The 25,357-nt window shown below is 30.9% G+C and overlaps 2 protein-coding genes across 12 annotated transcripts; one reads left to right on the top strand and one right to left on the bottom strand.

The window, feature by feature from the left end:
• Positions 1-146: 146 nt before the first annotated feature.
• Positions 147-12,852, bottom strand: LOC139090978 (trafficking kinesin-binding protein milt-like). 4 transcript variants are annotated; one of them, XM_070640889.1, is made up of 10 exons: positions 12,733-12,852; positions 12,169-12,236; positions 9,804-9,924; positions 9,478-9,593; positions 9,267-9,363; positions 4,151-4,236; positions 3,826-4,018; positions 2,607-3,730; positions 1,815-2,095; positions 147-1,739 (listed from the first exon to the last, which is right to left on the bottom strand). In XM_070640889.1, the coding sequence occupies exons 3-10, from the start codon at positions 9,907-9,909 to the stop codon at positions 881-883; spliced, it is 2,862 nt and encodes a 953-aa protein (XP_070496990.1). In that variant the 5' UTR covers positions 9,910-9,924; positions 12,169-12,236; positions 12,733-12,852; the 3' UTR covers positions 147-880. The 4 variants fall into 4 exon arrangements, with proteins under 4 accessions (XP_070496990.1, XP_070496989.1, XP_070496988.1 ...); XM_070640888.1 differs by lacking the exons at positions 12,169-12,236; positions 12,733-12,852 and adding an exon at positions 10,040-10,181; XM_070640887.1 differs by lacking the exons at positions 9,267-9,363; positions 9,478-9,593; positions 9,804-9,924; positions 12,169-12,236; positions 12,733-12,852 and adding exons at positions 6,017-6,483; positions 8,256-8,417.
• Positions 6,601-24,944, top strand: LOC139090979 (fatty acyl-CoA reductase wat-like). Of its 8 annotated transcripts, XM_070640891.1 has the most exons (14): positions 6,601-6,882; positions 9,718-9,836; positions 19,080-19,267; positions 19,635-19,765; positions 19,876-20,124; positions 20,288-20,433; positions 20,938-20,966; positions 21,039-21,185; positions 21,261-21,294; positions 21,430-21,478; positions 21,655-21,851; positions 23,071-23,190; positions 23,316-23,573; positions 23,669-24,944. In XM_070640891.1, the coding sequence occupies exons 3-14, from the start codon at positions 19,144-19,146 to the stop codon at positions 23,754-23,756; spliced, it is 1,572 nt and encodes a 523-aa protein (XP_070496992.1). In that variant the 5' UTR covers positions 6,601-6,882; positions 9,718-9,836; positions 19,080-19,143; the 3' UTR covers positions 23,757-24,944. The 8 variants fall into 8 exon arrangements, with proteins under 8 accessions (XP_070496992.1, XP_070496997.1, XP_070496991.1 ...); XM_070640896.1 differs by lacking the exons at positions 6,601-6,882; positions 9,718-9,836 and adding an exon at positions 14,289-14,498; XM_070640890.1 differs by lacking the exons at positions 6,601-6,882; positions 9,718-9,836 and adding an exon at positions 14,587-15,362.
• Positions 24,945-25,357: the final 413 nt, after the last annotated feature.

Raw genomic sequence — 25,357 nt, 5'->3', positions numbered from 1 at the left:
ACGTATTTTTTTTATATGGTCAATAAAAGAAGAGTAAGAAGACTATAAACTATTATTTTACACTGTAATTATGAAAAAAAAACCATAAAATTCGTCGTTTATGGCATTGCTGGATAAGCAAAAAAAATGATAAAATTGTGTCGAAATTCTTTTAAATTTCATTTCTTTGTCTACGAAATAATCTTTATACATCACTAACGCACTAACGTGTTTATTAAGTCAATAAGGCCATTTTTCAATAATCATCTAAAAATTTTATACAGTTCACATTATAAATTTTCATATTTTTTGGATGAAATTAAAGGATAAGACACCAATTTTTGAATTTAGAATAATAATTTAACTTATCTATCAAAGCAACTAAATGTAGAAACAGTAAAAACAGCCACATAATAATTTTTAAGTAAATATGCGAGTAGCTTATGCTCGCAACCCACATTAAAAATTATTGTTTAATTAACTACATGCTACGTTTAAATTGGCAGATACTAAATATGTTTAAAAAAATAAATTAAAAACTTTTTGTGTATGTTTTGAAATGAACATATTGCTGTTAATTGGTAGCACTCAGCCATGATGTCCGTCAAAAGTGCATTTTCATTTTCTCTTCCTTGTTAATAACAAATTTATCAAATTTAACGGTTTTCAAAAAATTCAAAACTTTTTAAAGCTTAATTCAAAATTGTAAAAATACGTTAAAAACTGTCAAAAATTTGGAAGTGGCAATGAAACACAGTTTTAAGGAACATCATTATGGGTGTTTTCCATTGTCTACAAAATTTTTCTTTAGTTAACTATAATTTAATAGTAGATATATATAAAATTAACGACTAAAACTTAATGAAAGCGTATTCAACATAAGTTATGTTCCTCAGTAAGTTTACAGGAAGCCTCCCTTTCGTCCGAAGAATATTGAACTTATACTTCCCACAAATCCACCAACAATTCCTGGCTTGGATTGAGTATCTTTAGGTTTATCAGCTGCTTTAGTTCCATTTACTGTTCCTAAATCAGGCCTTTGAACAGCATTTAAATTTCGGCGGGTTTTGTGCCTCTGAAGTTTCTGCTTAATACGCGCCTCAGGACTCGAACTATTATTATTATTATTATTATTTGTTGAACTACTGGCACTCACATTTGATTTCTTATCACTTTCAGACGAACTCTCATTACATTTCCTCCTGTTATCCGATAAATGTTTAAGGCTAGTTAATTGTGTCATTGGACTGTAACGTGTTGTATAAATATTTGAGCTATGTAGGGCCAATGGTTTATTAATAAGTCGTGATCCTGATGATAATGATGATGACGATGAGATGGCGGGTAAAATATTTTCAATTCCTAGCGTATCCACTTCCTTTAATAAATTAATTGTTCTTTGTTTCACTTTTTGCTCTAAGATTATTGCAGCCTTATCAGTTTCCTGATTATTGGTATTGCTTTTATTATTATTTTGTCTAGTGATTTTCTTCTTTAATAATCCAGCACTTGTTGACAAAAATGATGTAAGTGAAACGCTATTGTGAGCCTCTTGACTTTCTAATGTTGGTGATTGACATTCAGGAGAGTTACATGGTGTAAGGGTTGGAGAAAAGTTTGGTCCAGATGGCGTGTTTAGACAGCTTGGCGTTACGGCAGATATTCCACGCTCATTAAGCATTGACGCTAATCCATTACTAACCGAAAATGTGCTACATGAATTTCTTCGGGACAGTCCAATTCGAGGTGTTGGCGGTGCGCTGCAAAATATTAAAAATAAAATTATTTACTCAGTTATGTCAATTTGGTGACATAATTAAATCAAGTATACTTACGTTGACATTCGTGATGGAGGTAAACTAAATGTTATGGAAGCACCATCATCGTGATGTAAAACTTTACTGTCTGTGTATGTATAAATGCATGAGGATGGTTCGAAATGCTTTAACGACGGAAGTTCTTCTACATCTTCCTCGACATCACCCAAACAGTATATTTGTAGGCCAAATTCATCCAATCCTTTTTCACCTCGTACTTTTACACGCTCATTGTCATGAAGAAGTCCGTCTAATGTAGGTGTGGCAAGTCCTTTCCATTGATTCAACGTTATTGAACCCTATAAAGAAAGACAATTTTAATTAGATGTGTCGGAATTGGAATAATTTAAAGACAAGTCTAAATATAGCGCATTTCGTCAATAGTACTGAATATTTGAGAGACCTTTAATAATTTAACGGATTTCAAAAATTTAAAATTTTCAAGGTCACAAGAAATTTAAATTTTTGAAAACCGTTACAGTCTGAAATTGCAATCAATATAATTGCATAATTTCGTGACATAATCGATGTGAATTTAATTGCTCAATTCCATTAGGTAGGAAATGTTGTGGAAAATTTTCGATAAATATCAATTAATTAATTAAGCTTGACCGATTAAATCTATTAAGTGTGATTAACTTATTAATTAAAGTATTTAAAAAAAGCTAAAATTAACTAATATATTGATAAGTCAGTCACCTCATCAGTAAATGTGTACCGAGATAACATAAATGCGCTAATGAAGCAGGTATGAAAAAAAAAATTGGCACAGCATATGCGCGAATATCAATAAATATAGTATCATATTACCTCTAAAGGCTTGACGATTTCCAACTTTTTAGGATAGCGATAATATGACATTGATGACCCAGTTGATGCCGACATGTTAGAAAATACACTTTCTGGTGTCATAGCTGTTTCATTCTCATAATTGTATGTGCCATAAGAGAGTTCTGTTCGTCGTTTGATGATTTCCGCTGAGCTGAGGTTTTTGAGTGCTGTTTCTAAATCTTGTGCGCCGGGACAACCCATCATTCCAAATTGTCGATGACTATTATAATCGTCAGAAACAGTTGAGGCTGCTTCATCATTCTTTTGGCTTCCGTAAATTGAACTGTACATTGAAAATGATGGAATTTTGTCCATATTTGACTTGTTGATACTGTCCGTCGAGTATACTGAGCTGGACATACGAGGCTGTGATGATAATATGTTAAGTTCTGATGCCAGTGAATCACCAAATCCAGTAAATGTATTGTTTCCAGCACATTTAACTGTTTCAAAAACTTTCTGGAATTGAGGAACTTGTTTATTATGTCCATGGTCGGAATTAATCCCGCTATCAAGACTGCTATTTTCTGAGAACATCGATGACTCCATAAGTTCTGTGGCCAGTGATTCTGGATTATATTGTGGAATAACTTGAATTCCCCCTGGCACATAAAGAGAACTGCGATTTGATTGAGGTTGTGAGCGTCGCTGTTTCTCGCGTAATAACAATTGAGCCTCTTGAAGCAGTGTTAAAGTCTCTTGATATCGACTCTTACACTCGGATAATTCCGACGCAAGTAAATTTTGATTCTCCTTTGTTACACTCAATGTGATGTATGCTTCCTCATTTTCAGTCAATAGCTCATGTAATCGATATTCCGCATCAGACAGCCTTTGCGATAAATTAGCTATCTGCTCATTCTGCAATCGATTCTCTTCCTTATACCTCTCCAATTCTAGATTTAAACCTTCATACTGTGAGTTTGTTAAATTTAATTGTTCACTGAGATCTTGCATTAATCTCTTTTCATGTTCCTCAATCTCATCTGCTGCTTCTTGCACTTGTAGCACCTCTGAATGAAGCTTCTTATTCTCTTTTTCTAGAACATTGATTTTTCTCTGTATCAGTTCTATATTGACTAATTTTGATGATGAAGGCGAGGCTAAAAAGAAATGATAAGGAATTATATTAATAGAAGTTGTTGTGATAACTGCAGTGCAGGAATTTATGTCCATAATTTTGCAAAAAAATTCTTACCATTCTCAGTAAGCACCTCCTCGTTCTCCGTTAATATATTTATAAGCTCAGTTTTTTGCACCAACTCATGACTAAGTTGTGAAATACTTTCGTTAGCACCTCTAAGCTCTCCTTCTAATTCTAATATTCTTTTCTCTAATTGTGTATTTTGTGATAAAAGTTCCTTTCCTATATGCACAGTCAATTCAAGATCCTAAATACGTGACAAATGAAAAAAAAAAAAAAACATTCAATCAACCTTGAAATTATCTTGGAACTCTTTTTGTTTTGATAAATTTTTAATGATAACTATTTTTTTGGGGTATTTTGTTGACATTTTAAGTACCTTTTCTTTTTCTTGCAGTAATCTTGTCACCGCTTCAATATCATCATAGCATGTTGTCATTTCGGAGCACCTTTTTCCAGACAGGACTATAAAAAATAAATTAAAGAAAAAAAATTGCGCAATGAGACATAAATATTGGAATTGGAACCAAATTCGATAAAAGTAATAAACATAATCATAAAAACTTAATGAATTAATGTGTAAACAACAACATTTTTGCTCTCATTTCCACCATTTTATAAGTTATTAAGGTATATTCATTATCTCAACCTGATTCATTGTTATCGCAAATCGTGGAATCTTGTGCGTCGCTATTACAAGTAGCATTACTTGATAAAATTATATTTTCATCATTCTCGTCAAATGAAGGTGAATTTGTCGCAAAAACTTTCTTTTCGACTTGATGATAATTACTACAGCGATAAAATAATTCATCAGAAGATAATGAACTTGATAAGGACTTGCTCTGTCCAATTTTTCTTGTCTTTTTACGAAAATTTGACACAACACGACTAAACATTTTTTTTGCTGTTTTTTAGTTCACTGGGATATAAAGTCTTAAGTACTTAAGATTTCTTATTTAATTAATTTATTTTTTTATAATTTCCACAAATTTTTTTTGAAAAGCGTCTAACTTTTAATTCGCATCGAAAAAGAATGACGTAATAAAGAAGAGGCAAGGATAATGATTCTGTAATGTTTTTCACGTATCACATGAAACATTGGAGGAAGTGAAGGGGACTAAGATGAAAAACATGAGAGCAACAATGTTTGTTGTTGTGTTTTTTTGAATTTTCCCTAACTCAAACACACAGACATGAAGACAACAACAATCAAGTGATCTGAGTTGAAATTTGATGTTCGTTAATAAATTTAATTTAACATTCTTTTGATTGAGTCCAAATTTTTAACCGTTATTTTAATTTTTGAATTATTTTTTTGACGTTGTTAGTGAATTTTCAAATTTGAAATGTCCGTTAATTTTGGAATTTTCATTTATATTGTATTACAAGCTAACTAAACCTGATTGCTATACTGTCATGGTTGTAAACATTAACCTTAGTCATTTGTTATCCTTAAAGAGATTACGTTCCATTCATAAATGCCACTTGACAATATTAAGGTCAAAGTTTTTGTTTACATTTTCGCAATGACTTTTAAAATTAAAATTCAGCCATATTTTAATTTTACCTATTTTCGTGACATGTTTATCAATTAAGGATTGTCGAAATTGTATTAATAAGCCACTTAAAGCATTCTTTTGATACTTGTTATAATTTTAAATGAAAATTTAATTTATCTTTAAAAATTCCAAATCTGATCTTATAAACTCATACTTATATCAAAGAAAAGGTTGATAACTTAATATTACTGTAAACATCGTTATCTTGGTCATAAATTTGAAGCTATAAACTGGTTTAAAGCAAATTTAGAGAAAATATTTGAAATTTTCATTCAAAAATCTTTTTTACCTTAAATTTTAATTAATTTTACAACTACAACACGTAGATCAATAACACTAAATTGTAATGTCAAATAAATATCTATGCAATCAGACAGTTATAACTCCTAACATTAATTAAATTAAATTTTCTTAATTTTACTCGAATTCACCACTTGTTTTTATTGAACTTCACCACAGAATGTGAAAATTCACCAAAAATTCAAATTTGGTGTAATTTTTAAAAATCAATCAATCATTTCCACCTCAGATCACATGTTATACACAAGACAGATGTAGAGCATAGGCAACATTCATTCATCATTCATTACATTTCACTACCAAATGAGAATGCACACATTAATGCATGTAAACAATCATGTTATTGTTGTTGCTTAACATTTTTCTCAAGACTCAAAATTTACCGTTATCATTAATTTTATTTATTCCATTACGTATTATCGTCGACAGGTTACTCAATGAATTGACGAATCTCATTTTAAGATTCGTTGAACCGCTCCGATCGCGAGACATAAAATATATAATTCCATCATCGTCCTCATCAAGATTTAATCTACTTAAACTTATGGCACTTTTCTCTTTTAATTCGCGTAATCGATCAGCGATTTCAAGTTCCAAATCAAGAAAACTTTGTGACTCCTCTCGAATACTCGATAGACTAAATGTTTTTCTAAAATTTCGCTTTTTGTCAAGCACTTTAAGAGTATTTTCAAAGTGTCGACTAGAACTGCTGGGATTTGAGGATACAAAACAATTGCAGTTGTCATGTGAAGTACTTTGTGTTAATCTACTATTATTATTAATATCGCTTTTACTGTGCTCCATCCTTCGTCGTCTGACCGATGGTCGTTTCGGCTGATGATGACCATAACTGTGTACGGTAAGAGACATTGTAATTTTTAATTAAATGTCGATAAAAAATTATAAAATCGTCCAACTTCTTTTTTTATTCCTTTCAACGAGCAGTTATTGCAGGGTATGTGTGTATATCAAGATAATGTCAAAACAGAAATGAAAAAGTTTTCCACACCGGTCTTACAATTTATAAACAGTTTAATAGCTTTTTATCGTTTCCCTTCAACTAATTAATCGTCAAATAAACAGCACAAAAAACCATAATAATCAGATAACAGCAAGTACGTTCGATATGATACATTGTGTGGATTGGTTAGGTGAGGAAGCAATAAAAATTATTTTTACAAATCGGAGGAGTGCTTAGTGCCGATCGTACAGCATAATTCTTTTCAATTACTGTCAACACGCCGTGAAGGTATGTCATATTTGCAATTTTATTATTACTCTTTTGTCTTCATTCACACAGTGAATTTGCGGAAAAAAAAATACACAACAGTAATTAGCAAAATATAAAGACATGGTGTCGATTGATGAACAGTGCGCATTGTTATCTTATTTTGTGTAGTTATTGATAAAAGGAATTTCATCAAATTGGACGTGAGGATTTTAATGTGAATTTTTAATGCATAACCGTTGTCAATCTAAGATTTGAACTTTTGAATGAGAAGTTCAATTTTACCGGTCACTGTGATTTTGAATATTAATCGTGAATATTAACGACAATTTAGAGTTCAAAATTCAACGGTCAATTTTAATTTGAATATCAATGATAACTTAGAGTTCAAAATTTACCGGTCACTTAAAATTTGAATATTGGCAATCAGTTAGAGTTCAAAATTAAAGCGTCACTTTTAATTTGAATATAACGGTCACGACAAATTTGAATTTTATGTTTTTAGCAGTTTTTGAATTCAAAAATATTTTTAACGGTTTTAAGTACAAATTCAAGTTGTAAAGTATTTCTAGAAAATTCCAAAAGAAATCAAGATTGTCGAATTGTATAAAAATAAGAATTCAAGTGGTATGCTCCTTATCATCAATGAATCAGTCCCTTTTAAAAGAACAATAGTATCATGCGGCATTGAGAAACCTTTTATCTATTCTTCAGAATTTCAAGTGACATATTCACATCATATTAAGAACACAAAAGTAAGTTTGTGCAAAATGCGTACCAAAATATATTTGCACATCAGTTATACCGTTTTTTAAAAATCAATTATCATATGATCGCAAAAAAGTGACGTAATTTGTTAATAATAAAAATATGACAGAAAGCTATTCGCAAAAAGGCACTCAAAAATACCAGATACAGAACTCAATGTTGGATCGATGATGTTTAGTGACCATCACGGCATATGCCAAAAATACAAAATACAATAATCCTTTAGAGAATAACAGATTGATTAAGCTTTGTTTTCTCCATGAAATGTTTGAGGAAATGTTTTTGTGCTACAAGACCTAGCCTGTATCATCATATAAATGTGTAGTCCGTTATTAAGCGAAATGAACAAAAAAAAAGAATTTTTATAAAAAATTTCGTGACTGTTTTTCGTGTGAACTGAAAAATTTTAAAGGGAAGAAAAAAAAAATTGAAGAAAAATCCGCAAACAAGCACTAGTTTGCGTAACGTCTTATTTAAGTCCAAAAATAAAATTTGTTTAAAATAAAGAGATGAGATTTGTTTCCAAATAGTCGATGAGTCGACTCCTGCATAATTAGCGCAATGAACTGCGTCAATTGAAAGGAATACAAAAGTTGAGTGGATGGAGATGATTTTTGACTACAAACTTCAAACGATTCTCATTATCGGACGGACTTTATGACTCCGCGATAATATTTAGCTAGTTGATCACTTCACACGCGTTTTTCACTATTAGAAATCTTTTTTATATTTCTTCAAATGCTTTACTAAAATCATATATACATTATAATTGATAGTCTAACGAATACTGAACCAAGGTTTTCGTTTTTCATTATATCAATGAAAATATAAAAGAAGAGAAGAAAAAAAATTTTTTTTAGTTTATTTTTAGTCAAAGTTTTAAATGTGTGCACTTTTTGTAGAGCGATTTATAGTGAGCGGCGCACACATCGTTTAGTCTACATAGAAAAAATAACTCTGACGTTCTCAGCCTTCTAGAGAGGCTCAACAAAAAAAATTGAGAATGTTACTCACTCTCCACTTTACTTTCATTATGAATGGAGTTCTTATCATGCACCGCACGACAAAAACTCGCAAAAGGAAATGAAGAAATTGAGCGAGATAACACATCACTAGTCACGGGATTCTTACTTATTTCGTACATTTTTGCGCATTTTCTTGATGAGAAAGTGACGTTGCGGTGCGCACTTTGTTCAACTTTTGTTTATTGTTATTTGAAACTGCTTTATTTTGCCTAATGCACAAAGACATCAGGTCAAAAACCACAAAAACAGTCCCGAAAATGCAACAAATTCTTTCTGATTCTTACAACAATTTTAACGTATTTTTACAATTCAAATTTTATTATCTCAATTCAAATTTTTGATAACCGTTATTTTTTCAAAATTATTATCAACCGGTGCACATTCTCATTTTTAATGCGGGTGAAATGCGCTTTCATTGCCACATTTACAAAACACTTTTGTGGTTTCATCGTCAATACGTCAACACACAATTACAATTATATTCATAAGTCACACATTCATACAAGTATGTACAGTTCACTTGGTAACTTAAGAACATGATGATGAAATAACAAGAAGAACTGATCATACACAAGGCATTAACAATAAATTTTAAATACAATAACAACTCACGGAAGTAATTTAAAGTTTCCCTTATTTGATCGGATGTTAAGCCGAGACCGATGTTCTCTGGGACATTCAATGCGGGGAATTTGACAAATTCAAAGTCCTGATGACAATTTTGGTTTGTGTACAAACAAAAAAAGAATCATGAAAAGAGACAACAAAATGTTTCAATTAGTCAGTGATTGACATGATTGTTTGGTCTACGTGAGATACTTACTTGATTGGATGTGCCAGAGAAATTTGTTATCTTGCACGCTCGTACTTTATATTTTGGTATTTGCTCTTCAATAAGGGAAAATATCTCGACCTCATCTGCGTCTGAACTACAAAGATCTAATGAATGCACAAATAGAAATATTTTAGAGATTCCCAAAAAAAAATGTCCTTCTGCAAATTTATCATCCTTTTCTCTTGATTTATGCAGATTTATTTTATGAGTATTATTATCATATTTTAGGACTAATCCAGTATGACTCATAAAGGGACGGAAGATAAACATGCCTGAGAAGGATAATAAGCAAAAAGTGATGATCTGGCGCTTACCTGTCACGGTCGAAGCATCATTATATTGTTTTGGTAAGTATGATAAGCTTTGTGGTACTCCTATGCTATGCTTCTCAAGGGTAGCTTTCACGTTGGGAGAAAACATCGATAAAAATCGATCCTAAAATGAGATCCAGAAATGAAAAAATAAAAATTAGATTTAATGTATTTTTCCACGCTAATCTTTCGTCACGATCACAAGCTTAACACCAAAAAAAAGTATTTATTTTATTTACATTATCTGTGTTTTTGCACATTTTCATTAATTTTCTTCTTAACTATTCTGATTATATCAAATGCTAATGGCGATCGATATAAAAACTGAACCTATTAGCTCACTGTTCCTTTTCAAAATGCAACCATTTAATGACTAAATGTGCAGAGCCTCACGTAAACCAAAAAAGGTAACTTACTTCACACATTGATAATAATGTACATTAATGTGAATATTACAATGAAAAAAAAGTGCCACTCTGAAGCCCGCTCATATAATTTTTACCATAGTATTGTAGAAAAATCAAATAAATTTTCTTCTTATTTTCCATTTTTTTTTATATATTGTTCCATTTGAACTTAAATTAATACATTCACAGTCCGATATACATATTTATATATTATTTTTCGCAAAAGTAAACTCAACTTTCATGCATGTATGAATGGTTATAAAATAAAATATAAATATATAAAGTGCTAAGCACTGTTGTAGCACTACGGTCACGACTAAGAAGAAGACTGACTTTATGTTTGATTTATGAAACCTTGGCGATCTGCAAAACACATAGATCGCGAACGTAATGAGCGGTAGACCTAAGCCTCTTTTCATTCAACTTGGGTTAAAAAAAAAAATTGTTTTTTGTTTTTATTTTCATTTTCGCGACAGATGTGAGAATTAGAGGCTCAGAATGGTTCTCTTTTTGAGTATATTAAATAGAGAATCGTTTAAGGTTGATGAGAGGCATGATGTGTCATAACTTTTGTTTTGACTGTTCGACCGAATCGGTTGAATTATATGAGCAGTGAGGCATAGTAAGTTTGCATGTTGCTGTTTTTAAACGCTTTTTTTAGTCACTTTCTAATGTAGTCATATTTTGAAACCATATAAATGTTAGTGATCTTGATTACATTTGTATGGTTTTGAGGTCATTTTGGATGACATTTGTATGGTTTCAAGATCGTATTTGATTGCATTTGTATGGTTTTAAGGTCATTTTTAATGACATTTATACGGTTTTAAGAGACTTTGCACATTTATAGGGTTTTGCAAGCATTGACAACTTTTAATCATCAATTTTATAAAACATTTGTACGGTTTTGAAGCACTTTTATGTTTAAAATCCTTCAAATATGAACCAAATTAACAATTATAAGGTTTTTTAGAATATTAATCACAAATTTTCAATGACAATTCCTTCTCAAAACAAACTTCATTCACTGAATGTCATGATAAAACTAAATATTTATCAAACAACACTATAAATGCATATTCTTATCATTGTTAGACGTCCGGGTACTGAACCAGTTATTCATAGATAAGGATTTTGATCAAATTGTATCCATTCACAGTAAAGTTCTGATCGGTGAATTTACCTTCGATTAATGTAATTTGGATTGTAATTAACTTTCTTATCGAATTTCACTAATTATTATTTTTTGGAAAATGCGCCTACGTCAATCGGCTTAAATTTGTCACTGGGAATTTTTTCACTTTTTTGATCTTCTACACGTTGGTCTTCTTTATATTCATAATTTTTGTTGTTGGCAATTTTCTCATCTTCTTCATATTTTTGAACGTACAGCAATAAACTAATTTGTTATTATTTTAGGATACACTAAACTTTGAATATTAGTTTGAACGGATTATTTTATGATCTGAAGGATTATCTCAGTTTTAACTGAAGAATTTTTATGACCTAAATTTATGTCACCATCCGAAAAAATAATATTCTAATATGCATCAGGTCAGAAAATTATTTTGAGAACGATATTGTCATTGTTTTTATAATTGAATCATAGAAGAAAATGAAAAAATTTTTATATGAAGCATAAAATTGATGAATCAATCTGAATTCTGAATTGGAGTATGGAGGAATTTCCTTTTAAATTATCTGACGTATGACTTTATATTGTCTCATTTAACAAATATTATCATTTCGTTGTACGCTAAAGGCTGATATCACATTGCGACATGAACAACCGACTATATATGATCCAGTTTTTATTGTTCTCGTGGCCGTAAAGATAATGATCGATGTGATATTCTATTTTTAATCAACGTTGAAATCAACATTTCCCACGAAAATGTTTTAGCCTTCAGTAGTTTATTGATAAGACACAGTGCTTGAGTTCACATGGTTATGATGATTACCTTAACTTCGCAATTGATGAATGTTTATCCGTTCCTCGTTGAATGTTAATAAATTTTTTTAGATATACCTAAAATGAGAAGAGATTATGGTTTGTTTACTAGCCACAAATCGCAAAATTTCATGAGCGTCGAATCATTGAATTATATAATTAAGTGTAAAAAAAATTTAATATTAGAAATAAAAGTTTTGAAAACTAGAAGAATTAGGTCGAGTACACTAAAGTTGCTTACTTTCGAAAACTTTTGTTTAAATAACTGAGTGTCTTTCTTCTTATTTTTGGAAATGAAAAAACGAGAATAAGAGATGAAATAATGGAAGTATAAATAAAAATTGAGTAAATTGTATAGATGCAGATGAAAATATTTAATGATTTTTCTTTTAATAGCAATTAACGATTTTAGTTTTTGTTATTGAGTTTGATGAACTTGTTTAAATAACTTTGTATAAATCACTTTTTTTGATATTACGAAATATCATATATATACAAAAATATATCAAATAGAGTATAAATGAAAATCTGAATGAAATCTAAATTTAGAATTAGATTTATAAAAATAACTTACAATTATTTCACGTTTATCGACTTTATATATATTACATGATTATAAGTTCTTGTATATCCTTTCATGTATTATGGATGTTAAATTTATTTAACAATGAAATTAACAAAAATATTAACATCTGATAACACTTCTCGTATATATTTTCTCTATTGTTTTTTCTTCACTATAGTTTATAGCTTAGCATAACGTACACAGTACATGCTTATACGTATTATTGGGATGAACACTCTTGGATGTTTAAAAAATTCCGCTATTCAATTAATAAATATGATTTTTTTACAAATTACGCTTTATTCACTACTGGATTTAAATATTTTATTTACTTTACGACTTATATGACGTATTTTGTACTTTATTATTCACTGATCTTTGGAAATATCACTGCAATTAATAAAATTCTTCTAATTCCAGTATTTTTATTTGTTGTCTTTTTATTTTTTCAAGATTTCTTTGAATTTTAACACTATTTTGTACACTTTTTTCACTAGATTGATAAGTTTTTATCTATTAATCACTAATTTACACAATGTTTCAGAGTTTTCAGTTATTTAACTAAGTTAATTAATGTTTTTACCGGAGACCAGACCGTTACACACAATTTCTCACTGATGCATGTTTACTTTTCTTCATAATTTGTGATTTTTAATTTTTATGACTGTAATTAACTAAGGAACCTATTTCAATATGAGTTTTTTAGGTTAAACTAATTAAAAGTTAGTTAAAGACATTAAAACCTCATTGAAATATGACCAAACATTTTCGCATCATTTTGTGTAATTTTTTTGTGAATCCAAAAGACGCAGGATTCAAATTTAAAAAATAACGACAAACGAACAAAATCCAAAAACTTCCGCGCTATTTAAAAGACCAGTAAATGAACTTTATTGTGTGAATTGGTGTGAATCACTTGAAATGGATATGAAGATGATCGGAAGTGCTCTTGAACAATATTGTAATGTGAAAGGTAAGTGGCATTCATGTTTATTTTACCATATTTGTCTCTTAAATCAATCGAAGAATGAAGTAAACGTTTTGTTTACAAAATTATTGCTAACTAAAATTCACTGGAAGATGAAAATAAAATATCGAGTCGATGACAAAAGACGAATTGTATGGATATGGATTCTGAGAAGCAGATTTACTTATTTGCTTTGCTGACATCGCAATGATAGACACAGTATTGATATTGGTGATTGGCAAGCGGTAACTACCAATTTACAGGAATCATTGCACGTTTTATGTGAAGAACCTTGAAGGCAACGACAAGGATGGGGAGTCATTTAGTGTCATATCAATAATCAGTTTGCCGGTTTTCTGGTCAAATATTCCTAAAATCTTATCCCGATCGGCAAATATTGAAATATTAAGATCACTGCGACGAGGCGACAGTAAACCAATATGTGCCGATCGGGTATCCAAAATCAATATCCAAGAATTTTTGGCAATAATCATAAGGATCCCACAATGTCTCTTCTAAAACAGCTCCATGTGGAGCGTGTTAATTGTAACAAAAGAAATTCGATTAAGCTCTAATTTTAGAGTCACGATTTATACTTATGCGAATATCATGACGAATCCTAAAACAAGATTTACGTTTTATTTGTGTATAAAGTGTTAAAGTAAAGAGATAAACGTCTAAAAAGAAGGATTTTCCACATTTTACGTACCAAAAGTGTTTATATTCCGAGAAAAACAGCTACGAACAGAGTTGAAAGAAGAAATTTAATATTTACTAAGTTAATGTGGGTCATTACCATAGCTAAGAGGTTTGTATACAAAATCAATCTATCAATCAGCTGTTGAGAGCGGTCACTATCGAGATAATATTTCGTAACAATGATATAATACTCAATAATACGCACGGAAGACATTAACGGCTATTATGAGAGCTTTTTACATAGAGCTTTTGTCTGATGATGATCATATATGAGTATTGGCACCAACATTCATTCACAATAATATTCACATTTTTATCGTACTAATCTGTGAATGAATGATGCGTAAATAAATGCAATGATACATGCCAAGGCTAAAATCAGTAAAGATGTAAGGAAGGAGAAAGAGGCATAAATCATGTGTAAAAAAATATGAATGCATAATCCATAAATTTTAAGGAAAGAGAAGTTAAAAAAAACGACAACGATGCACTGGTTGTGGTGAATTTTCGAGTGCATCCGCTTAAGATGCTTGTTATTCAGTATTAAGTACGTTTGCTTCATATATGCATATTGTAGCGGCATTGAACGTTCGATCGAGAAAGAATTGAGTACATTGAGTGAAATCAAGAGCATGAATGAAAGAAAAGAAACGTAAAAGACGCGCGACGACATGAAAAAGAAAATGAAAATGGAAGAAAGGGGAGAAAGAAGTAAGAAATGATAAAGTAAAAACTCTCAGTATAATATAAAAAATTACTTTAACTTACTCATTCTTACTAACCTACTGAAAAAAACCGGACGGAACATAGAAAAGTTGAGAAATCTAACAATTTTTTTTTATTCCTTCTCAGTTGCTAAAGTGCTGTCTTCAATTAGAGCTTTATAATTAATTTCCTCTGAAAAGATTTTTGTTTGTGCTTAGTTTTATCTATATTCTATCCAGTTAGACATTCGGACATGAGATTCTATGATGTAAGTAGATAATTGAATTGGGAGGAGACTTGGGCCTAAAAGATGACAAAATTTAGGAGTCTTTGAACTGATTTATTAGCATCACAAGCCAAAAAAGAGAATATAAAGTATTTTATAAATTACAATATATAGTAAATAAGGTAGATGTGTGATAGTTTTAATATTTCCATCTCACTTGTCTTCTTTTGTCTCTGTTTGATGCTTTTATTATCATCATCAAAAAATCATCATACAAAAAGAGGAGGAAAGAAGAAAAGAGAGAAGAATGAATATGTAGACATATTTTTCATAATTTGTGGAGCTGAAAATTCTTTCGGATTTACTTTCGTTCCTATCTATAAAAAGAATTTATAAAAAAATGTAAAGTGAATTAATGTCGTATGACTGTATTGAAGATTAGAGTTTATCATCAATCAAATGCAGTGTTGTTATCAGTTAGTTTCATTCCTGATTTCTTCCGGAGTCAGATGCAGTGTGTCCGAAAATTGAATTATCAAGTTTGTCGAGATGTGATCAAAGTAGCCAATTAAATTAATTTATTCTCAACGGTTTGAAATAATTTGAATTTTAACGGTTTATTGTGATTTGAAATTTTGGTTAGTTGGTCAGGTGTAATCAAAACAACCTGGAAAATATTTTCAAAATCATATTTTGCAGAATTAAGATGGAATTTTCAAAACATTACAATTTAATTATCATTATAACAGCACTAAAAGCTGAAATTTAATTTAAGTAAATAGAACTTCCATAATTTCATCAAAACATAAGTTTCAAAAAATCAGATATTCGCCACACACAGAAATTTTTCATCAAGTATTCAAGTCACGTCAACCGTGATAAAAACCGTTTGCAAATTTCACATTTTTCAATGGGCTATCGAGGTAAAGATGTATTGTAAAAAGTTAATTAATAATATAATCTCTCATTTAAAAGCAAAGTTTGATGCAGCTCTTGTTTAACAATTTCATTAATAAAAGTTTGACTTTTGAAATTGTCGATTTCAAGGACTACCAACAAAAGATAATGAATGAAGTCTTTAATTTGTTAATTAGTGGTGAAATTATTGCTTAAATGCAGATCCAGTGAATAAAAATTTGGATTTTTTTGCATAAAATTGAAAAAGTTCTAACTGCAGATGACTGACCGTCTAGGAAACAACACTGATAAGATTGACTAAGAGTATTCAGAAAAGTACACGCCATAGTGCAAACACTCGTGCTGCAAAAAATGTAGTCATTTATTTGAACGATATTAAGGAGTGTAATAATTCATTGGAAGTTAACAAAAAATAAGTCAATAATTAATAAGTGAATGATCAAGAAGATATTTCCCGATCACAATGGATTAGAACATCCATTTTAAAGGGAAAGTTCTGATCACATGGATATTCCCAGTAATATAAAGACGTTCATGTGACGTATACATGTGACAATATTAAATACGGACGACAAGATAGTTTGTGATGCTGTGTACATATATATATACATAATATATATATTTTTGTGAGTAACTTAAATTCGTTGAGTATTGTGTGATTGTTTTTTTTGGAAGGGGAATAATAAGCTGGAGCTGAAAAAAAAGCCTGAAGAGGAGAGAAAACATTTCCAAAAAAAAAAAACTATATTGAAATTTATCAAGCATTCCATGCTCGAGTGTTACAGTATAAAGTGCGTTTTTGCGAGCTACGGACGGAGGTTGATCAAAGCGTCACAAGCGGAAATATCAATTATTTGATTTTATAATAAAGTAGCACTTATGTGTGGCACATCAAATTGAATGTAACAGCACACGAAAAAAAAAGAAAAAAAAAAGTATATATACACAAAAAAGTTTATTCTAAGCAACGTGACATAAAGTGAATTTTCATTTTCGTAATCTTACTTCCTTTTTTTTTTTTTGATAAAATAATTGAAAGTGTTATTTTCGTTAAATAAGAATATAGTCTAGAAGTGAAATTGAAGTATACAATATATGTGCTTATATTAATATATATAAAAAAAGAGGAAAAAAAAAAATAGAAATCGTCTTTAAACGCGAAACCCAAATACCAAGTGAGTGAGTGAGTGAAAAGTTTTAAGAATAAGAAGCAAGAGAAAAGCGAAAAAAAAAATGAAAAAATAATGCAAAAAGTAGCATAACTTTTTATATTTTGAAGAAGAATTCCAAAGAGTGATCTGAAACTGATAAAAAAAAAAAAATAAAATAAAATAAAAAAAAAGACTCGAGCGTCAACAGATTCAATTATTTGTTCTCACATAACTATCGACTGTGCTCGGCTACCACTCACATCTCGCATCATATCTCCGCTTGTACAGAAAGAAGAAAAAAAAAAAGTATATTTTGAGTCGTGTTGAGGAGTTTTCAAAAATTTTGTATCGTTACATAATTGAATACAATAAAAAAGAGAGAAAACGGTTAAAAAAAAAAATTAATGTAATAAAATTATTCATAAAAGAGCTGTATCTTTTTTTTTCGTATAGAGATATAAGTGTGTAAGTATATCCAAAGTAGGTTATTATGTAAAAAAATTTTAACCATTTAATTTTTGGTATACCTCCGTGCCAGTTCCTTATATTATTATTATTACTACTTTTTTTTATTACAATATGTGTATGATGCAGAGAAAAGAGAGCCACAACCGATAGTTGAAGTGTGTTATTTCCCATTCATATATTTGTAGAAAATTTATCTCTTGAAGATTTTTTTTTTTTTTTATAATTTAATTAAGCATTTCTCAATGTTTCATTGAACCTACGTACAATTTTTTTTTTCTTTCTTCACTTTCTTTTGAATGTGTGTTGCAAACCGAAACTGCTCAAGTGAAGTTTTTTTAAAGGCATTTTGCACTATAACTTGTTTGTTTGAATATGTACGTTGCCCGTACGTAATTTTTTAAAAATGATTAAGAAATAGTTTGCCGAATAAATGAATGAATAAGCAAGTCACAAGTATTATTCACGAGCTTTCTCACGTACCTTAAGATTGCAATCAATTGACCGAAAGTAAAATCACTAACGTTCTATGAGGACAATGTCAAGTGAGAGTGAAACTGAACACATGGTAAGATCGGTGCCACATATGTTGAAATTCAACAAGTTTCATTTTCACTGATCCATTCTCGAATCTCTTTTTCTTATTTCTTTCACTTCTCTTTCATTTCACATACGCAAGACTAATTGCGTTATTATTTACATATTTCTTCGCTTATTTTGCATTGATATTGATGAAATTATTGATGATTATTACAGCATTTCGCATTAGTGTGAATTGTAGATCTTACAGAATAATATTGTGTTATGTTATGTCATACGATTATGTCTTCCTTGAGCTTGTGTGTTAGTAAAAAGAGCGGAATTGCATATCTCTGGATGGTTGATTAAGTTGTTGTTGATGACATAAGATTTGTAAACAAAATATGTATGTGGGTTATGTCCTGTCGAGAGGAAATTTTTTTGTAGGTTAAAGTCATCATATGATGTAGATTATTGAATTTGTTGACGATTGTTCGGGAATTTGTCCTTCAAATAACGGAAGTAAATTGGAAAATTTTCCAGAAATAATGACAGTTGTATTTTTGAAAAATTCAAATTATGTCCGTTAATTTTTAAGAAAGATTGCTTAGATATTAAAAGAATTGTTGAGCTAGGACAATAATGATGCACAAAAGCTCATCCACCTCCGATATTTAACATCTTTCTCTTCTTTTCTTTCTTATAGATTGTGTAAAAAACATTTTTTGTTAACAATAAATAAATATAAAAATTGTGTCTAAAATAAAGAAATGACGCCGCCGTGCCAAACAAATACTGTTGACCTAAATATGAACGAAGCAAAAACTGATTCGCATTTTACCGCCATTCAAAACTTTTATAATGGAACCAATGTTTTCATCACAGGTGGAACAGGTGATTCAATATATGCATACCTTTAACATATTTGCACTAACTTAAGACGACATTAACAAAACTTACAACGCAAAAAAACACATCGATGAACATGAAAAATTGCAAAGCATTTCATTTTTCTGATTGAAAAGAAAACAACAGAAAAATGGAATTAACATTATTTAAACAGCATTAACAGTGACACAATAAATATTCAATATATTGAACACATACTTAATGAAACTAGCTATGAAGTAATAGCTAACAACAACACAAGACCAAGACTATATTAACTAATATTACTAATTATTAAAAGAAAATCTCTGACTCTCTTTTCTTTCTCTCTTTCTTATTGGATATGCCATCATCAAAATGTTATGATAATTAGGTTTTATGGGAAAAGTTTTAATCGACAAACTCCTACGAACATGTCCAGGAATTGAGAATATTTACTTGCTGATAAGAAAGAAAAAAGGCAAAGATATACACACACGAATCGAGGAGCTATTTGACGATCCGGTAATACATTAATTTCTTAATCGTAGACAACAAAAAATATATATATATATAATTCAAGTTTCAATGTCCAATTGCATAACATGACTACTTTATATATATTTTCTTTTTAGCTTTTTGATAAACTCCGCGAAGCTGTTCCGAAATTTCGTCATAAAATCGTGACCATATCTGGTGATTGTTCAGTTGCTGGTTTGGGTTTATCATTAACCGATAGACAGACATTAATATCAAATATAAACGTCATCTTTCATGCAGCAGCAACAATTAAATTTGATGAGAATCTAAAACTTGCAGTTGATATTAATGTGCATGGAACAAAAGACGTTATACAGTTGGGAAAGGAGATGACACAATTGAAAGTAAATAATAAATCTTTGACCTTCATTAGATATTTGCATGTGTCTTTCTTACTGTTTTTTTTGTGCTACACTGTAGACACTGTGTATATTTCAAAGTCAATTATAATATAAACGCGACCTCTATTTCTTGTTCTTTTTCTTTATTATTTCTTCTTATCTATAGTGTTTCATTCATGTATCAACGGCTTATTCAAACTGTCATCTCGATACGGTGGAGGAGAAATTTTACGATTACTCAATCGGATATGATCATTTGGATAATATCATTTCAAAATTGGACTCACGTGCAATTGAAGAAATAACACCAAAGTAAGTTCAACCTCTATATGAATTGACCTTAGCAGTCATTCACATTATAGACGTTTTTAACCACGCCTTGTGTGAACGAACCTTTTAAAAACTTTCGTCAGAAAATAGCGTCAAGCCTCTCTTTTAAATGATCCCGAGCGGCACAATGACCTGAACCGCATTTCGATTTCTTGAGGGCAATTACCCTGAGTGGGGAACTTGACATAATGTCAAGATGACAACAAGATCTGCGGTCAATCCATAAGTCGACAAGATAATTACTAGACCTTCGGTCAATCCATTATAACTAGTTGTCGATTCGGAGCAGCTGCCCTGATAATGGATCGACCGGAAGTTTAGTCATTATCTTGACAATAAGTCAAGTAGTCAACTCGGATTCGCGTCTTGCCGATGATGTTGCGTCTTACGATTTACGTTGTGCTGTTCGGGATTCGACGTTATTTAAGACCGACCTCCTAGTAACTGTATTTACATAAAATCTTTTATTTTTTTCCTAATTGCCAGAATTCTCGATAAATGGCCTAATACATACAGTAAGTTACTCATAAAAAATTAAGAAATTTTTGCGTAGCTAATTAACATTGGCATTAACACAAACATTTTAGCACTTACGAAAGCTCTAGCAGAGGATTTAGTCAAGAATGAATGTGCTGATATGCCCGTTGGAGTTTTTCGACCTGCAATTGTTACCTCAACATCAAAGGAACCAATCAAAGGATGGATTGATAATCTCTATGGACCCACAGGTGTCGGTATGTCTAGCAAAAAAAATAATTGGATATATGTTAATTAAATTAATTAATTTTATGCTAATTTAATTTGTACAGTTGCTGGTGCTGGCTCAGGAGTTCTCAGAACTATGTAAGACTTGACTTTAAAATGACTTTTTTTTGTTAACTTAATGCTGTAGTCACATTGATGATGATGAATTGAGTGAAATCATCATTAATGAGATGTCTTTAATGTTGACTGAAATGTATACGTAATTTTTTTTAGGCATTGCGACAAAAATATCAATGCGAATATTGTACCAGTGGATATGACGGTATGTAAAAATGAAGAAATTACATCTCTTTTACTTTTTTTTGTGCCTGTCGATTGTTAAAATCATTACTTAATGTTAAGAGTGAATCTTTCTTGAGCTTTATGTAGTTGTATCATCAATAAACAGTGATTTTAACTGTCGTATTTTTACTTTTTTTATTGCTGTATTATCATCAGGTGAATGCGTTGATTGTATCGGCATACGATGTTGCAAATAAAAAAAGTGAGAAGAGATCAAGCGAAGCTGAAAATGAAGATTTTAACATTCCAATCTACAATTATGTATCATCCGTGCAAAATCCATTGAAATGGGGCGAATTTACAGAGCTAAATATGAGATATGGTTTTATATATCCATTTAGTAGTGCAATATGGTAATTATTACACTTTTTTATGACTTAATCTTATGTTTTATTACTTTAAATCTTTTCATACAAGCTTATAAAAATTTAAGTCTTATTTTTTTATAATTTCTTCACACACAAACAACATAACCTCCAAAAATAGTCGATTATTGTTTTATTAGGTCTCCCATTGTGCTTTAAGCTTCAGGATTTCATGCTGCTTTTATGCATTTTGTGTATCTATTAAATTGACTTTGCCTCCATATTCAATTCAGTGTTGTTAGTCTAGATTTACGACTCGGTTTTGATTTATAATGTTGGAGATTATATCTCAATTTGACAGTCCCGCAGTCTACTGTGAGTTAGGCTAACCTTGAAACCAGATAACTATGATGTGGATGACAAGACATATCTCGAATAGCATTAGTCGGTTGATCGATTCAAAATGAAGCACCAGCATGGCATGACTCTGACTTTATAACACAATGCCAGCGTGACTGTGACTTGGTCACATGGCCACAGATTCACGATCACATGGTGTTATCAAGTCAGAGTCACGCCGGCTCTTGCATGGTGTTACCAGTTAAGAGTAACGACAGTCTGGTGCTGTATTTTTAATCAATTAACCGTATTGTGCTTTTCGGGATACAGACGGACTTTTAAGATCTGTTTAAGCAAGTTTGAATTTCCATAAGCAAGTTCATGTTTTCTCTTAAGGCCTTGTCTTGATGCTCAAATGCTTAACCAAGTCATTATCTATGCTGTTGATCGTTTGATTCAAAAAGTTCATCAAGGTCAGAAACGTCTAGATATAATAGACTATTTGTCTATTTAAGATTTGTTGTAGTCATAAGTAAACTCAACTTAAAAACTGGCTTTTACAGGTCAAGACTCGAACAACAACACTGACTTCACATCATTCAGATTTTGTTTTTACTATTTCCATTAGGGCTTAACGTATTGCGCAATATTGCATAATAATGTTAACAGAAACATCTTGAAATGTGTTAAATGATTCATAATTTTTGTATAAACAAACCAACGCAGATTTCCGCTGAATTTTTCCTTGAACACTGATTGACTCGCTTTCCCCTGAACTTTTCAAAATTCCATCGAAATGAGTAAGAGTAAGAAACTTTTTCTTTAACCGTTTCAAGATCAGGTCTTTTTTGTATGAAAAGAAATAATAAAGTAGTAATAAGTCAATTCTATGCCATTAAAATTCATGTCATCTAATCTCCCCATTTAGGTATATTTGCTTTTTTATGAATAAGTCTGCATTTGTGAATAAGTTGTACACAGTTTTTTTGCATATAATACCGGCATTGCTGATAGACTTTATTATACTATGCATTGGCAAAAAACCAAGGTAAGGAACAGCTCATTTATTCTCCTTCTTTTTTCATTGTCTTTCACTGTTTATGATCAATGAAGGTTACAATCTTGTGACTTTATCTAATAATTAATATCATTCCTAATTTGTTTTTCATTTAGATTGCTAAAAACTTATAAGAAGATCCACAAATTTGCAAATGTCATTTCATTTTTCTGTACTAATGAGTGGACATTTACAAATGATAATGTTCAGAAGCTTTGGAGTAATTTAAATAGTGCCGATCGTGAACTATTTCCATTTGATATGTCGACATTAAAATGGGATGAATATATCAGTCATTACATGATCGGAATGCGGATGTATTTGTTTAAAGACGACCTTTCCAATGTAGATGAGGCGAGGAAGAAATGGACAAGGTAATGGTGGATAATTACATAGCTAAATATTGTGTTAAAAAATTATGTCTCTCTTTTTTTTATCATATTTTTGTGTGTATTTCACACGTATACAGGCTCTATTGGATGCATCAGACAACAAAAGCTTTTCTTATAGCTTTACTGAGTTATATGCTATATTCAGTATATAGAATGATCATTTAACCTACCCCTCTATGTTTTGCAATATATGCATAATTATTTTATGCTGCACCGCACAACAAAAAAACACATTCAAATTAAGTCATATTTCAAGTTATTTGAAGATATTCAGACTTGGGAGCTTTGGACAGCTTTAGGGAGGTGACAAGATGGTGGTTGTGGATAGTCTGGTGATGTTCTTGATACTATGGATCAAGAGATGTATGAGCATATCCATAATGACCCTCAGAATCCATCCAGTACCCCAAAGACTCCAAGTCTGCGAAAAATATGTATTTTTATACGTTTGTAAAAAATGTTCTTTTACCGAAGTTTAATAAGCTGAGCCATTTTCTATAATAATATAATTTTTAGAAAGTTTATTTTTTTTTTATTTTTCATCATCTCCTCGGTGTTTGCAAAAAATGCCATATCATTAACAGTGCGAAAAAAAAGAGAGACGACAACGACGTATGGAGACGATGAAATGGATCGAAGACAGAGATAAAGATATACATAAATAAGACAATTGATTACGTCGTTGAATAAGTAAGAATTACGAATTGTAATTAAATCATATCGAGGGGGTGTCGTCCATAAATGATGTCTATCTGAAAATTGGAATTTTTTATAAGCAACTCTCTATCACATTGGTGGGCAACAGTGGCGCAACACCTTGATGACAGAGCTCGGAGTCGGCCTGAATTTTGTATGGACTCGAATCGACTCAAATCATACAAAATCCGAGACGACTTCAAGCTCTGCTTGATGGTAAACCTCGACCAAAACCCTACACGACATACGATTCATAGCATGTCCAAAAAATATTGTAGCCAAACTCTCAAGTGGTCAAAAATACGTTATAACACTTCTAACTAGTTGATGGCAAGCCCATGTCTAGTTAGTGACTAGTTCTAACTGTTTTTTGTACACTCTGGACTACTCGGTCTCATGCCGCACCACACAAGTTACCCACCATTGCTCTATCCCCACCATATGGAGTGTCATACCCTCCTATTAATTTCGGACGTCATAACTTGAACGACCCTCAACATAATAAAACGAAAGAAAAAAATTTAAATGAAAATAGAAAAAGGCTCATTTGCTAACTAGTTTATAAGATTGGGATACATATTGAAAAATTTTAATTGTAATAAAAAAAAGAGAAAAATAAAGAGAAAAAAATCCACTCATTTAACATTTATACCAAAACTTGTTTTAAGATTCTTTCACAATATCAAGTGATTGCTGTCAATTGGAAATATTATTTATTATGAAATCTGTACATCGAGACATCGAGACATCGATTAAAGTCCACTGAGATTGAAATGTGCATGAAAAACTTGAAAAAGCTCGCTCTCTCTCCGAGGTGTGTGCTGAGCTTTTTTTGTTGCTGTTTCATTTTCACACGTGCATACTCAATTTGTTCACAAGTTACTTACCACCTTTAATGTTGTATTATGAGGAATTATGAGAGAAGGTTTGTAATCATGGGCAAGCTGCAAGTCAGGGGTGGGCAACATGCGTGTCGCGGCCCACTAGTGTGATGCCAACATTTTTTTAAGGATGTCACACGGCTGTGGCTTCGGTTTTTGCTTACCACCAAGATATGTCGCGGCTCACAG

Source organism: Chironomus tepperi, unplaced genomic scaffold (assembly GCF_022539635.2).
Source record: "Chironomus tepperi strain 1889 unplaced genomic scaffold, CSIRO-AGI_Ctep_v1 contig_223, whole genome shotgun sequence".
Lineage (NCBI taxonomy): Eukaryota > Metazoa > Arthropoda > Insecta > Diptera > Chironomidae > Chironomus > Chironomus tepperi.
The sequence above is the reverse complement of the archived record's forward strand: the minus strand, read 5'-3'. Positions and strand labels throughout refer to the sequence as shown.

Coding starts and splice junctions, on each gene's coding strand:
- LOC139090978 (XM_070640886.1), bottom strand. CDS start 6,503: ATGTCTCTTACCGTACACAGTTATGGTCATCATCAGCCGAAACGACCA. Junction 4,019..4,150: donor TACTGCAAGAAAAAGAAAAG/GTACTTAAAATG, acceptor TCACGTATTTAG/GATCTTGAATTGACTGTGCA. Junction 2,096..2,606: donor AAATCGTCAAGCCTTTAGAG/GTAATATGATAC, acceptor CTTTCTTTATAG/GGTTCAATAACGTTGAATCA.
- LOC139090979 (XM_070640891.1), top strand. CDS start 19,144: ATGACGCCGCCGTGCCAAACAAATACTGTTGACCTAAATATGAACGAA. Junction 19,766..19,875: donor AGGAGCTATTTGACGATCCG/GTAATACATTAA, acceptor TTTTCTTTTTAG/CTTTTTGATAAACTCCGCGA. Junction 21,479..21,654: donor TTGTACCAGTGGATATGACG/GTATGTAAAAAT, acceptor TATTATCATCAG/GTGAATGCGTTGATTGTATC.